The 16,128-nt window shown below is 30.9% G+C and overlaps 1 protein-coding gene across 12 annotated transcripts in view; it reads right to left on the bottom strand.

Annotated features, from left to right (window-relative positions):
* Window positions 1–16,128, bottom strand: part of LOC145241637 (titin-like) — a 698,616-nt gene that overhangs the window by 356,192 nt on the left and 326,296 nt on the right. For all 12 annotated transcript variants that reach the window (XM_080104717.1, XM_080104725.1, XM_080104729.1 and 9 more), the window contains 3 exons: window positions 5,595–10,070; window positions 3,383–3,525; window positions 573–745 (listed from right to left, as the gene is read on the bottom strand). In XM_080104717.1, coding sequence (XP_079960843.1) covers window positions 573–745; window positions 3,383–3,525; window positions 5,595–10,070 — 4,792 coding nt within the window. The remainder of the gene's footprint in view (window positions 1–572; window positions 746–3,382; window positions 3,526–5,594; window positions 10,071–16,128) is intronic.

Raw genomic sequence — 16,128 nt, 5'->3', positions numbered from 1 at the left:
TATATATATATATATATATATATATATATATATATATATATATATATAATAAAGAAAAAAATGATAGTCTGCTTGCTTCTTTTCTTAAGTTTGATGTTATATTTTTGCATAGATTTAAATGCATTAGTATAACATCTATAATATAACAAGCAAATGCTTATATGTGCGTATGTTTTGTTGAAAGGAAAAATACTAACTGAACCCCTATATAGTTGTTTTATTTTTTAATTGGCGTAACCCAGGAAAATAATATCTAAAATTTAGAAAAAAAAATTCATATCATTTAATACTATCAAAAAGTAAACACGATTTTTAATGTTATTATGTAAAGGGAAATAACGCTGTTTTTTTTTTATTCAGAGTTATTTCACTTACACTAAACACTAAATCAAGTTATGTGTGTGTACAGAGAGAGGAGTGGGCTGGATAAAGAAGAAAGACGAGAGGGGCAAGGAGTGAAAACGGGGGAGAGACAAAGAGAGAGAGATAGAAGTTATGTTACATATCGGCCCCAGGCAATAATGGTAGCTTTGCTAGTTTTGAATACAAGCGATATTAAAAGAAGATATTACCTGTTACAGCAAGCTTGCAGGAAGTTGAAGCGGAACCTAATTTGTTGGTTATTTTGCAAGAATATTCTGCAATGTCTTGTTTCGTGACTTTGTGGATAGTCATGGTATATTTAGTTTCTTTTCTGTCAAAACTATAATGTTCAGACGCTTTGATGATGGCGCCATTTTTGTACCTGGAAGAAAAGATTGGTAAATTGTATGAACGAAACACAATTTCAGATTCTTTTTATCCAATAACATTTTTTGATTAAGTCTCCTATGTAATTCAAAGTGAACGTATATGTGTCCGCTTCGCTTTAATAATCACATGTGTAAATTTACACTTCATGAGCAAAGAAAGTGAGGCTTAATCTTAATAATAATTTATAATATTAATAATAAAATATAAAGGAAGAATAAGCATGTATGCAAATTTAAATTTTATGAGCAAAAATAATATCTGAAAAAAAAAAGGAAAAAAATTCTCTTACTTTTAATATAAATGGAAAAATATTCTTTATACTTATTAAAATAAAACGAAAGAAAATAAAGAGAGAGAGAGAGAGAGAGAGAGAGAGAGAGAGTTTTGACTTCTTTTTCTTATGAATTAGTTGAGTTTTTATCAATTATTTTTGTCTTTTTTTTTAACAATTATTTCATTTTCTTTTCTAATCAATAGAGGAGGGGGTAGAAAAAGGTGGTTTTGTCTTCGTTTTCTTATTGATTAGTTTCATTTCAATTATTTCAAATAATGAATATGAATAAAATGTTGGTAATAATTTGAAAATTAGATAAGTTGTTTTATTTATTTTATAACTTATTCACCTCAAACAAGACACATTGCTACTGAGGTGTAAGCTTCTACTGTGAATTAGGGGTCACATCTACAATGACATTCTAAGTGTGGAGTTGAGCCACGAGATGTCTGCTCACATTATGTTTGAATTTTTACAAGTTAGTACAGTCAGGGAAGCACGATTCAAAGAGGGAATTCCAAAGGCTGGTAGAGTGAGGGAAGAAACTATTCGAGCAGAAAGCTTTTCGACATCTGAGGACTTCATAATCACATTGCCAGATCACCAAAGTTAAGCAACGTTGAGCCCGATCAGTACCAGATAGGCGACTAATTTGGGAATACCAGATAGTTAACCGATTTGGAAATACCAGGCGCTGTATATAGGGGGACGTCAACACCTCCCTTCAAGAGTTGCAAAAACCTTATGTCGTTATCTCCCCTAACAGGCATATACATGCAACTGAGAAGCGCTTGCAAATTTAATACTCCCATGAAACTTCCTCCTTTGGAGGAAGCCATTTAAACCTACATGAGGGTTAGTGCTTCAGTTCCATTCTACTGTGAAGGGATGGGATTTTGTTGCTTGTCAGGTTGTTCATGTATATTTATGGCAAGGAAGCATCAGTGCTTTGAGTTCACTAGAACATATTTCATCGAAGTACTTAAAAAAAAGCATAAGATGCAATACTGTGGTAATGGGGCAGGGGTTGGAGCCTGGTTAACAGTGTGGGAGCTAATGAATCCGAAACGTTTTCTTCTACCGTGTCTAATAGGAAAGTAATGGTTGATGCTCCAGCCCAAATCTGACAAAAATACTCTATGCATGGGCGAATGGTGGCTTTGTACAGATATAGGGTACTGGCAAGTGACATGTTTTCCAGTGTGGAAGAGGTAGCCTACTTTCTTTCCAGCAGTCTTGGTAATGTCTTTTATGTATTTGTTCCAAATCATGTTAGACCAAAAGTTTGGATGTTGATCGCTTAGGTAAGATGTAATCGGTGGTTAAAAGATTTCTTAGGAATTATAAATTCAAATATGTGCACATATTCTAAATAAAAATAAGTAATTCTATTTATTGTAAATTTTTTAGAATATTATTATCATTCATAAAATTACATGAACGTAGATATGTGAACGTTTGTTTAAAAGTAAGAAATATGTGACAGAACATATACAGATGGTACAATTAGTTTACTACCCAATCTCCAGAAACTTTGCGCCAGCATCTTTTGGCAGATTATGTAGGCAACTAAAAGATGCTGAAGCGATTAGCCAATCAGCTGCCAGAAGATAAGTTTCAATAAAAGCGTGAAATTGATTAAATCAAGAAAAATTTTGTAACTCCCCAAAATATCTTTCAGCATACTATATTAATTTGAAATCCTTACCTCCTTTCTTCATGTTAAGAATTGCTTATTATTTAGAAAGCAATGTTTAATATATGGAAGGGGGAAAACCACGTTTTTAATTAATCATCTGATAGTCTTCACTTTAGCATCTGCTAGCCGTGTACAGTTACTTGAGATTAGGTTGTAAACTGACTAAGTACCAGATAGGTATATGCACAGATAAGTGGAATGAGCAAAGAACCAACTAAATTTACATATTTTTTAAGTATAATTATTGGGTAAGGGTTTTCTGCAACACTATAGTTGTGGCTATGAGTCGTCTCATGTCAAATAATTAAATAACCACATTTTTATATAAAAAATAATCGCCTCTAAATATATTTAAACAACACTAAACCGACTCTCTGCCCTTTATATCCCCATCCCGTCCAATTTCTAGCATATGGATACCCTTCACGTGAGTAACCTCATTCCCGTTTTATTTTTTCCTTTTCTCTAAATATAGAAAAATCCAAGTCGTTTGAAATGTTGAAGAAGAAGAAAATGATTAACAACAAAAACATCAATATCGTTTTATGCTTCAAATGCCAGCCACCATTTTCAATATACAAACCTAGATGTGTACATTACAAAACCTCAAATAAGTATTTACATTATCAAAAATAGAATGAAGAAAAACCACTAACCAAAATATTTCTGGTTCTGGAGCTCCTTTGGCAACAACTGTGAAAGTCACATCAAATGTTGCAGCAACTTCTGTATCGGTAAGTCCTTTCTCAAATGATGGTTTAATAGTGTAATCGGCCTGAACAGCTTTCTTTTCGCCTCTCTATTTAAACATAACATACAAAATAGTTCCAAATATACAAACATATATACACAAAAGCAAATAAACAAACCTAAACAAAAAATATTGACGAATAAGATAAAACCATTTAGTGCAAATCAGCTTAAGGAGTCAAAACCTTGAGAAAAAATATCAAAAATATATTTTGAAAATATTAAAGCAAGCGAAAATATATATTTGCTAGTTATATAAACATGATAACATTTCTGAAACAAAAATAGTCCTAGAGAATTCGTAATTTTCTTCAAATGATCTAATGCAAAACCATTTAAAAAGATACAAGGGTCGCCACTGGAAATTCCATAGGTAATAAAAAATAAGTTTTAATTTTATCTTTTGATTTACTTATTATATATTGTTAATAACAAAATAATACATTGCCATTTCTGTACTCCTGTGCACACACACACACAATATATATATATATATATATATATATATATATATATATATCAATGCACATGAATTACTCTTTATATCCTCTTCAATCTGTATATAGTCCTTCTTGTGTTTCCCTCCTTCACACGAACCCGCTTCCTAATTCTCTGTATGTATGTCGGTGTCCACATGCGGATGGCTGGATGAATGGCGACTTCTGCTGGATACTGAGCGTGGCAATTTTTTTTTACTTACATACAAATGTAGCAGACAGTAACTGGTAGCAGTTAAACATATATATATATATATATATATATATATATATATATATATATATATATATATATATATATATATATATATATATATATTGTACCTTATTTTTATTTACGAATTTTCCAAGACAATAATAAATAAATAAATGTGTATTAATGATTGAAGTCACATCATAAAATATTGAATAATCAATTGCATGTAAATATTTGGATTATTTGGACTACTGTTCTCATCTTAAGTGTTATTTTCACAATGCTAAGAATATAATTGCAATTATATGACCCATCCAGTCATTGTTCATGGAACAAAAGTTTACCCAGCGGATTAAATAAAAGTTCTGTTCGAAATTCCATGCAGATTCTTGAGTTTGACAAGATAACACCTGAAAAAAGGTAGGAGGTTAAATCGGCCGAAACGTTGTGAAAATAACATTCAAGATGAGAAAAGTAGTCTGAATAATCAAAATAATGTAAATTATCAATCTTCATTTCAAAATCTCAAAACTCAATTGCTTTATTATCTAATGATCAATATCATAGATAATAAAACATATTATAAATATTAAAAAAATAATAAAAGCAATACCAATCATCTTGAAACGAGAGATTAACAATTTACAATAGTTTTTAAATGTCCAAAAGATATATTAAAATATTAAGTATTAGTCGAAAATATATAACTATATAATTATTGTAAATTAGTAGTAATATATATATATATAACTATATAATAATTTTAAATTAGTAGTAATACATATAATAATATAAAAATTGTAAATTATTAGTAATATATATATATTACTAACTATATAATAACTGTAAATTAGTAATGATTTTATATCACATGATTATTTATATTATAGGATTAAGATGCCTTTAATCCTATAATTTATAAACTATAGATCATATATTTACAGCCAATTAGTTGTTTATATTATAGGATTAATATATTTTTATTAATCCTATAATTTATTATTTATTTGTTTATTTTGTAGACTTAATAATGCACTGGATATTTTGTTATTTGTGAATTTCAAGAAATATCATCCCTTTCTTGGGACTATTAAAAGAAAATATTTTATTAATAATAAAAAAAAAGGTGATGGCAAATATTGTGTGCCGTGTAAATTATTTATAAACATTTGATTTTAATAAATAAAAAATTGTTGAAACAACATTTGCTTTTTTTAAAATAAAATTATTATGAATACTTATTCAGATAGTTTGAATGCATTTTTAATTATTATTTTTACTATATTTCCATTAAAAAAAAACAGTCCCAGGTGTTAATTTGTCAGAGACTGCTTTTAAAGATAGAAATATAATAAGACAGTCTTTTATATAAATGATGTTGAGACAATGAATGTAACACTTTCAAAAAATAAACAAACAAATTACCTCAGGTATGCTGAATGTTTCTTCAATTTCCAATGCGGCATCAGGTTTATCACCTTCAGCAAGAGTAAATGCAATATCCGCGCTAACATCTTCTACAACCTTCTGCTTAATATCAACTTGCTCTTTGAGAGTAACACTTTCGGACATCTGTACACTTTCTGATTGAATAGCAACAGAAAAATCTGTTTCAACATCTTTCTTCTCTTCAACATCAAATTTAACAGATTTCTCTTGTGGAGTATCTGCTTTCTTGTCATCTTTGACAACTTTGCTCACAACAACTTCCTCTTTTGGTTTCTTTTCTATCTTCTCAGTGATGGCAGCTGTAGTTTCAATCACTTCTTTCTTTTCAGTATCTTTAATAGCGAATGTCGCTTTGGTGTCTTTTTTATCTTTTTCCAGACCAATGCTAAATTCAGCAGTCTCTTCTGTTTTAACCTTCTCCACGGTATCTTTAAGAGCGAATGTCGCTTTGGTGTCTTTTTTATCCTTTTCCAGACCGATGCTAAATTCAGCAGCCTCTTCTGTTTTGACCTCCTTTGGAGTATCTTTAAGAGCGAATGTTGCTTCAGTGTCTTTTTTATCTTTTTCCAGACCGATGCTAAATTCAGCAGTCTCTTCTGTTTTGACCTCCTTTGGAGTATCTTTAATAGCGAATGTCGCTTTGGTGTCTTTTTTATCTTTTTCCAGACCGATGCTAAATTCAGCACTCTCTTCTGTTTTGACCTTCTCCACGGTATCTTTAAGAGCGAATGTTGCTTCAGTGTCTTTTTTATCTTTTTCCAGACCGATGCTAAATTCAGCAGTCTCTTCTGTTTTGACCTCCTTTGGAGTATCTTTAATAGCGAATGTCGCTTTGGTGTCTTTTTTATCTTTTTCCAGACCAATGCTAAATTCAGCCGTCTCTTCTGTTTTAACTTTCTCCACGGTATCTTTAAGAGCGAATGTTGCTTCAGTGTCTTTTTTATCTTTTTCCAGACCGATGCTAAATTCAGCACTCTCTTCTGTTTTGACCTCCTTTGGAGTATCTTCAAGAGTAATTGCAAATTCAGCCTGACTGTCAACCTTCTCTTTCTCCTCATCAATAATGCTCACTTCTACACTATCTGAAGCTAGACTAAATTCTACATCTTCATCTTCCTGTTCCAAAGTGAGTTCAGCTTCTTCGAATACATCCTCTTCCTCTTCACTTATTTGACATGTGTCTTCTAAAATCTCAATGGTTTTTATCTTTGCAACATCTTTGGGCATATCCGTAGTCAATGATTCAACAGCAGTGTTCGCATCAGTTTTGCTTTTGGCAATCTCTGGTGCAACATCTTGGAAGTCATCTCCCATTATGATATCAGTTCTGATGAGTGTAGTTTCTGACTTTGATTTGTTTAATTCTATTTTGTCATGAGCACCAAGAACTTTTGCTGTTTCCTGAATGGATTGTGAAATATCCGAAAGTCCATTTTCTGTTAAATGCTCTTCCATGATTCCACTTCTGTATTTTGGAGTATCTGCCATAGTAATTTCCAATTTTTCAGAAGTTTTAATATCACTAGTTTGAATAGTCATGTGTTCTTGCATGGAAATTTCATCAGCTTTATTATCTGATATTGTTTCTATTATCACATCAGTTTTCATGAATGGCACTTCTGACAAAGATGGTGTTTTTGTTATCACGGAAGTGCTTATATCCTGAGTTTTAAGTGTCTCAAATTGGGTATCAGAAATATCAGATAACCCTGCTTCCGGCAATTGCTCTTCCATAACTCCAGCCATCGATTTAGAAACTGATTTCATATCAGCCTTGACTTTATCTGTGGGTTTGATATCCGTAGATTTAAGTGATATCTGTTCTTCCACGGATATAGCGTGTATTTGTTCTTGTGTAACTTTCTCATCAATGACATCAGTTTTCATTGCTACAGGTGCCTTCTCTTCTTTCGTGGCTAAAGTAATACTTATATCCTGAGTTTTCAAAGTCTCAAATTGGGTATCAGAAATATCAGATAACCCTGCTTCTGGCAAATGCTCTTCCATAACTCCAGCCATCGATTTAGAAACTGATTTCATATCAGCCTTGACTTTATCCGTGGGTTTGATATCCATAGATTTAAGTGATATCTGTTCTTCCACGGATATAGCTTGTGTCTGTTCTTGTGTAACTTTCTCATCAATGACATCAGTTTTCATTGCTACAGGAGCTTTTTCTTCTTTAGTAGCTAAAGTAATACTTATATCCTGAGTTTTCAAAGTCTCAAATTGAGTATCAGAAATATCAGATAACCCTGCTTCTGGCAAATGCTCTTCCATAACTCCAGCCATCGATTTAGAAACTGATTTCATATCAGCCTTGACTTTATCTGTGGGTTTGATATCCATAGATTTAAGTGATATCTGTTCTTCCACGGATATAGCTTGTGTCTGTTCTTGTGTAACTTTCTCATCAATGATATTGGTTTTCATTGCTACAGGTGCCTTCTCTTCTTTAGTAGCTAAAGTAATACTTATATCCTGAGTTTTCAAAGTCTCAAATTGGGTATCAGAAATATCAGATAACCCTGCTTCTGGCAAATGCTCTTCCATAACTCCAGCCATCGATTTAGAAACTGATTTCATATCAGCCTTGACTTTATCCGTGGGTTTGATATCCATAGATTTAAGTGATATCTGTTCTTCCACGGATATAGCTTGTGTCTGTTCTTGTGTAACTTTCTCATCAATGACATCAGTTTTCATTGCTACAGGAGCTTTTTCTTCTTTAGTAGCTAAAGTAATACTTATATCCTGAGTTTTCAAAGTCTCAAATTGAGTATCAGAAATATCAGATAACCCTGCTTCTGGCAAATGCTCTTCCATAACTCCAGCCATCGATTTAGAAACTGATTTCATATCAGCCTTGACTTTATCTGTGGGTTTGATATCCATAGATTTAAGTGATATCTGTTCTTCCACTGATATAGCTTGTGTCTGTTCCTGGGGAACCTTTTCGTCAATGACATCAGTTTTCATTGCTTGGGGTGTTTTCTCTACTTTAGTGATCAAAGTAGTTTGTTTGGTCACTTCAGACGAAGTCAACGTTTTACCTTCAGCTTTGGTTACATCTGAAATCACATCTTCTTTAACTTGTTCAACCATGATATCCGCTTTAGCCATTGAAATGCTTGTTGATTTTACATCTTTGATTATAGAGCTACTTATCTCTTGTTTTGGAACGATCGTTGTTGATTCTGCAGTTGGAATATCAGATATTTTATCACCGGAGATGATCTCGAACATAGTCTCTGTTTTATTGACATTCTTATCAAGGATTTGGGACTTTTCTTTAGCCTTTTTAGGCAAATCAGTTTCTGCAATAGTTTCTGCCTTCTGCTGAACAATATCAGTGATAGTTCCCTCAGTGATTTGCTCTGTAACTGCATCAGTTTTGATAAACTGAACTTCTGTAATGTTTGCCTTTTCTGTGACCGATTTCTTAGTCACATCCAAAACAATATCTTGTGAAGTCATTTCAGGTTTAATATCAGTTGCAACATCTTCGAAAGTGACTTCTTTCATGGCAATAGTTTTTGTCACTACATTTGCATCTACTTTGGAATCAAACGTGATTTTCTCAACAACAGTTGATGCGATTCCTTCTGGAGTCTTTTCAATAACGGTTTCGGTCTTATGTTCAGGAACAAGTTCTAAAACTACATCTGATTTCAGTTCTCTCTTGCCATCAATGGTAATTGTTTCACTTGGTTGTACAATCATACCAACATCCATCTTTTCAGGAGATACTTGCTTAGCAATATCAGAGACAGTGTCGCCAATGATTTCTTGCTGGACTATACTTGTCTGAGTAAAAGGGCGTTGATCTGGCTTGACCAATTCCATTGATTTCTTACTAACGTCCTGCATTGTCACATCATGTGCTTCTTTGGTAGAAATCTCTACAAGATGGTCGGCTTCAGTTTTCTCCAAAACAACATCACTTTTTATGACGAAAGACTGAGTTGTTGCATCTTCCAGTGGTTTATCTACCACCTCAGTGCCATGGAGTTTTTCTGGCTCGTCTTTAGTCAGCAAAGTGCTGACTTTATCTTCTGTAAGCACTTCTTGCATTGTATCAGTTTTGACAACAAATCTGCTGATCTGAGAAGTTTGTTTTCCAGACTCAATCGTCATTGAAATTTGAGCAGTACTTTCTTGCGTTTGCGAGATATCTTTTGTAGTCGACTGAGGAACTGATTCTTGAATGGCGTCTATTTTGATTGGTTCCTGTTTAGTCGATTTGATATCGATGGTCATTTTTGGTACACTAACGCTGGTAATTTGCTGACTCTTAGTATCCACAATCGTTTGCAGAACACCGGTTTGAACGTCCTCTGCAATGACTTCAGCTTTCATTTCATGAAGGATTTGAGCTGCTACAGCTTCAGGTTTAGTTTCGGAACTTATTTCCACGATCTTCGTGCTGGCTGGTTCTTCAACTGTGTCAGGCTTTAATAAACATGTTCCATCATTAAGCTTGCATTTTGATTTTGGCAAAGTACATTTACAAACAACCATAGAGTAGCGGTTCATGCAAGTCGACATAAACGATGGTCACCACATAAAGAAGACGTATGTTTACAGATGTTACGAATCCACAAAAAGCGATGGTAGCATCAAACGCGTAAAAATACACAGGGAATAATTGATACTCTTTTTTGTCATGCAGGTTATAGAACAAAGAACATGCTCTACACACATATTTTGAGATACTTATTTAAAACAAAAACATAGTATGGAACTTCTATTAAATAAGTCCTTGATTTAAGTTCAAGGTTATTAGATTTCCAATAGAGAATTTAAATAACTTACAAACATGTAATTCACAAAAACCTTAGCTTAGTATTATATTTCTATCTGAAGCGGATGACGGTAGCAGCTCATGCAAGATATACAAACCCACACAATGTTGTTCTACTTGACAATAAAATCACAACGAGACACAACGATGCGGCATAAAAACAAACATATTTCAAAAGGTGCCTGACGGATGATATTTGGTATAATAAATATGTTACATATTTAAACATGTCTATTAATACAAGTATTAACAGCAATGAAATAAATAAACGCCAATAAAATAAATGAACAAACGATTTCTTAAACAATTTTATTTTTACTTATATTATATATATATACACTTTTTATTAGTTATTAAAAAAAATGATTTGATTTGTGAATCTTAAGTAGGATGCCCCTTGGTGTGTTTGCGGTATTATAGTGAATTAGAATATGGCTAGGGTTAGCACAGACAAGCAAAGGTACAGTGACGAGGATGACAAAGGCTACCTCTTCCCCAATTTTTGAGTGGCCTTGTGCCTAATTATGTACTTTGTAATTGTTTGCTAAATAAAAAATATATACCTTCAATAAATATGGATTAGCACTTTTCTACTTAAAATACTAATAATAGTCATCGACAGGCATACATAGAGCTGTGATACAAAATTGCAGTTTTTCTTTATCTATATATAATGTAAATTTTTATTCTCCATCATTTGAATATATATATATATATATATATATATATATATATATATATATATATATATATATTACCGTCACTGGATTTTTTATCTTCCACCAGACCATCCATTAATGTATAATCACCTTTTTCTTTACCATATTCCCTCTGCTTAACTTATTTTGTTTTCAAGTAAGATCTTTGACTTATTTGTTGTTTCATCAAATACTTCTGCATGCAAAATCCGATCCCGCATTTTGCTAATTCCTACCCTCTGATGAGAAGGAGAGTATTTCTTTGAAACTCTGCGGATTAAGGACTATCCATTTATCTAGTGTTTCCTTTTATGATTAAATATGTTTTTAACTCATTTCAAAGTGTTTTTTAACATATTTCATTAACTGTCTGCTCATATATATATATATATATATATATATATATACACACACACATATATATATATATGTATGTATATATTAGTGTTGAGACGATTAATTAGATTCGAAATTGGGCATCGGAAAAATCAGAATTTTTGGGGTATCAGATATACAGATTTTTCCGATTCCGATGCCAAAAACGAGTCTTTTAATTATCTTTATTTGCTTGATTCTGTTTAAAACAAAACCTGCTACTCTTAATAGCAATAATAAAATAATAAATACCTATTCTAAACTACCAGTAATGCTAAAATCTATATATCACTCTCCCGTAAGTGTATTTTTTTGTTTGAGACAATATGTATATATTTAATACATGTTTTATGGTAATCGGTAAAAATAGCAACTTTATAGCAAAATATTTAGAGATTTATGAAGAATCGGAATCGGTAATTGTATAGGAATCAGGAAAATATTGGAATCGTCCCATCACTAATATATATATATATATATATATATATATATATATATATATATATATATTTATTTAGATGAAGAAGAATAAAATATTTACATTATTTATTGAGTCAAGGAATATAATAAAAGTTTTTTCCTTATTCCATGGAGTTTCAAAAAATTGTACTTTTCTCTTCAAAGGCAATAACTAAGAAAGTAAAAGTACTAGTTAACATAAAATTGCAAGCTTTTAAGTCATGATTATAAGCAATACTGTGTGTGTGTGTGTGTGTGTGTGTGTGTGTGTGTGTGTGTACTATAGTTATGGAATGAATAATCCAACAGAATAGATGCGGAAAACCACTACAAATTTTACAAATTTTTAAACTTATATATATTATTTACATCAACCAGCTTTGATAAGTCTTTTAACCGAAAAATAAACAAATTAACAACTTTTAATTTTTTCTTTTCCGTTCTCTCCCCCTCTATTTAAAAAAAAACAAAAAAAAAAAAAAACGTTGCAGATCTTTATTTCTCCATGACATGATGGTTTTTCTTGAAGCTCCATTTCACCCTGGACATTTATATTTCTGTTTTTTTTTTTTTTTATGGATTACCAATGGATTTTCAGCAGACCCATTTCAGGTTTTCCCTGTTCTGGATTTTCCCGTCTTTCCCATTAGATTGTTATATCTTTTTTCTCTCCTTTTCTCATTTCTAGCTTTCTTAATCTCTTTGAATCCCTATAAACTGTCTCAAACTGTTAAATGACTTTTTTTTTTTTGCAAATATGATAACTTTCATATTGTTTGTTTCCTGTGATGCATTAATCTGCAAAATTTATTGTATATTTTGCAAAACTCTTCCCTCTAATGAGAAGAATTGCATTCTTCTAAACTCCATGGAATAACGGTTTTTGTTTTATTTGTACTCCTTATCGAATAATTAAAATTTTGTATGCCTTCCTTTCAGGTTTATAAAGTATTTTTGAAAATTTGAATAAATTTTCAATATCAAGATTTTTATTTTATATATATATATATATATATATATATATATATATATATATATATATATATATATATATATATATATATATTAGAAATTTCAAGAGTAAATTCTGTGAAAAATATAATCGTTATTGAAAACTTATTTTCAATGTTTTGTTAACATTTTGATTTTTATAACACACAAACATTGTCTTATGTAGAGGAAAGAATGTATATAAAACAAGAGAATGGAAAACTAATTATACAGAAAAAAAAACGAGATTGACCGTTAATCGAAACCGGCCAAATCTCTCTTTATTATTATTATTATAATTATTATTATAATTATTATTATTATTATTATAATTATTATTATTATTATTATTATTATTATTATTATTATTATTATTATTATTATTATTATTTATGTTTCTGTGTTTAATTGTTCTTACATTCTGTCTTGATGATATTTCATTTTATAGGATGTATATTTTGCCTTCATATCGAAGAATATATGAAACCCGCTGTTAACCGGTTTGTGTCCTAATTGTAAAGCATAAAAATGATTAGATCTTTAGTTATATTTTTCTCTCTAAAGAATCAAATGCAAATCTTAAATTAATAATAAACTGAAAAAGGCACCAAAAGAAACTTTGACAATTTTGACAATGTATGTACAACAGAAACATGTTTATATACAAATACGGTTTGTACATCGGACAAAAAATATACATAAGCGAACATGAAAATATACATAAGCGAACATGAAAAGCAATTAAGAAGTTTCAACCAAAAAGACATGTTATTAAACGATGGTATACAGCGCAGATGATTGAGCACAATGGTACTTCACATAGTAACAGTAGTGGAACTGCAACAAATACGTATATACAAAACAAAGGATACGAGAAAAACAATAACGAGTGTATATATATATATATATATATATATATATATATATATATATATATATATATATATATATATATATATATATATATATATATATAATACATTTAAAGCATTTAAAAATCAATACATAAGGAAAAAGTGTAGTATAATTATTTTTTGTAATATTTATTTGCCTTAAGCAAGACATGTTGTCAGTGTGACATATGAAGCAATTATGAATTAATAACCAGATTTGTAGGAGAACATCCTACGTGAAGATTTGTACAACGAAATATTTGTTCATATTACATTTAAAGTTCGGCATGTTGGTACAGCTAGGAAAATAGGGAGCAGGGCTGGAATTCCAAAGGCTAGCAGTTATCGAAAACCAGCAAAAAAATACAAAAATTACTTTTACCAGAAGATAGAAACTTTGATTTTCTATCGACCTGCATGGTTTTAAACTTTTGAAACTGTTTGTAAGCTTTGCTATTTCCAAAAGTTGTTTCGTTGTTTTCACTTAGTCGATTTCGTCAATCCAAAATGGCTGATTTTGGTTTTAGGTGGTTGCTTATTTCCGAGTTAAAAAATAGTTTGATAAAAAAAATAATATGGTAGCACTATTCCTAATTCAAGGGGTAATTTTCCGCCGGATTAGGGTAAATTGTTTTATGAATCTTTTATACCTGAAATTAGCAATCACCTAAAAAATCGACTGCCATTTGTGATCGATGGAATCAGATGAGTGAAAGTGATCTAATAAATATGAATACATCCGGGTTCCTCTACACACTAGTATGATTAGCTGGTTAAGCCATAAATACGGACGACTACTGCAGTCTGGGAATGATATCGAAAGATACTCCGAAAGCCTAAAGCTTAAGCTTATTACTAGCTACAACTATGAACAAACGTCCATTAATGCGACTTACTAGCTTGTATTATTTGATAACCAAATCCACTCAGCTACTCCAAACAAACATATCCGTGTCAGGGACATATCGGAAAGCAGTAAAGCAAATTTTCAAACAACAAAACTTACAAACAGTTTTACATGTTGAAAACTATGCCGGTCGATGGAAATTAAATTTTCTTTCGTTTGGTAGAAGTTATTTGTTGCATTTTTTTTGCTTATTTTCAATTTATCGACTGTTAACTATACTACACTTTTGCCATACATCATATTTCAAAAATAGAAAATTTTATTTTAACTTGAAAGCATAATATCGTCCATATACATATAATGTGCGACTAAAACATTCATTAGCTAGTTTTTAAATAAAAAAGTGTTGGAAACCCACCCTCTCCAAAAACAGAAGACAATTCTTAGAGGTAATCAATATTTAATAACCAAGCAAATGTATTAGTTATTTGTTGGGAATATATAATATTTTATAATAACATAAAAAAATTCACATTAAGAAAACTTTAGTTAATTAAATATTGATTTTCTATAATTATTATTGTCAATTGTATGTTCAAGTCTCTCTCTCTCTCTCTCTCTCTCTCTCTCTCTCTCTCTCTCTCTCTCTCTCTCATATATATATATATATATATATATATATATATATATTTGTGTTACAGAAGATCAGAAAAGCATTGGTTCTGTCGGTTTCACTGAGTAAATGGATATAAATAGAGACTGAAGAGAGTCTGACATAGCCGACCTAATATTGGTCCCCTTTATTTTGGATTTGAAACCAACGGTAATGTTACTTTTATGATCTTTTATAACACAAACATAAATAAATATTATGCTCTTATTTTTATATCTTTTTTATAATCGAGCACTTTGCTGGGATTCTCTCCCACGAACCTTACACAAGTATATATATATATATATATATATATATATATATATAAATTTATTTTGTTGAATGTCTCACGTGTCAGTTTGTTGTGACGTGCATGATAAGGAAGGTAAAATAATCTCTCTCTCTACATATATATATATATATATATATATATATATATATAAAATCAAATGTATTTCAAGTAATTAAATTTGATTTAATGAGAACGGTAGTTTTTACATATATCTATGTATACATTTGCACCTACTGCATAAACAACGTGTACCTACTTTCAGAATGTCATTAAATATAAAAAAACTGTCATAAATCTACATCAATTGTAAAATAAATTTTCTAGATGCATGAAGGTGGGTCTTCAGTGATGCACTATCTTTATTGCCGATTTCAGATTCTACATCAGTTCAGAGAGCAACCCTAACCTGACTGTGGATGTATCAGGCAATCTCCTTGAAAGTGTTTAGCTACGCACGTCGACTTTTAAAAGATTGTTTTTGAAATTACAATCTTCAAACA

The sequence above is a fragment of the Euprymna scolopes genome, chromosome 20 (assembly GCF_053919585.1).
Source record: "Euprymna scolopes isolate OS-2025 chromosome 20, ASM5391958v1, whole genome shotgun sequence".
Classification (NCBI taxonomy): domain Eukaryota; kingdom Metazoa; phylum Mollusca; class Cephalopoda; order Sepiida; family Sepiolidae; genus Euprymna; species Euprymna scolopes.
Note: the sequence above shows the minus strand (reverse complement) of the source record. Positions and strands in the feature narration are given on the sequence as shown.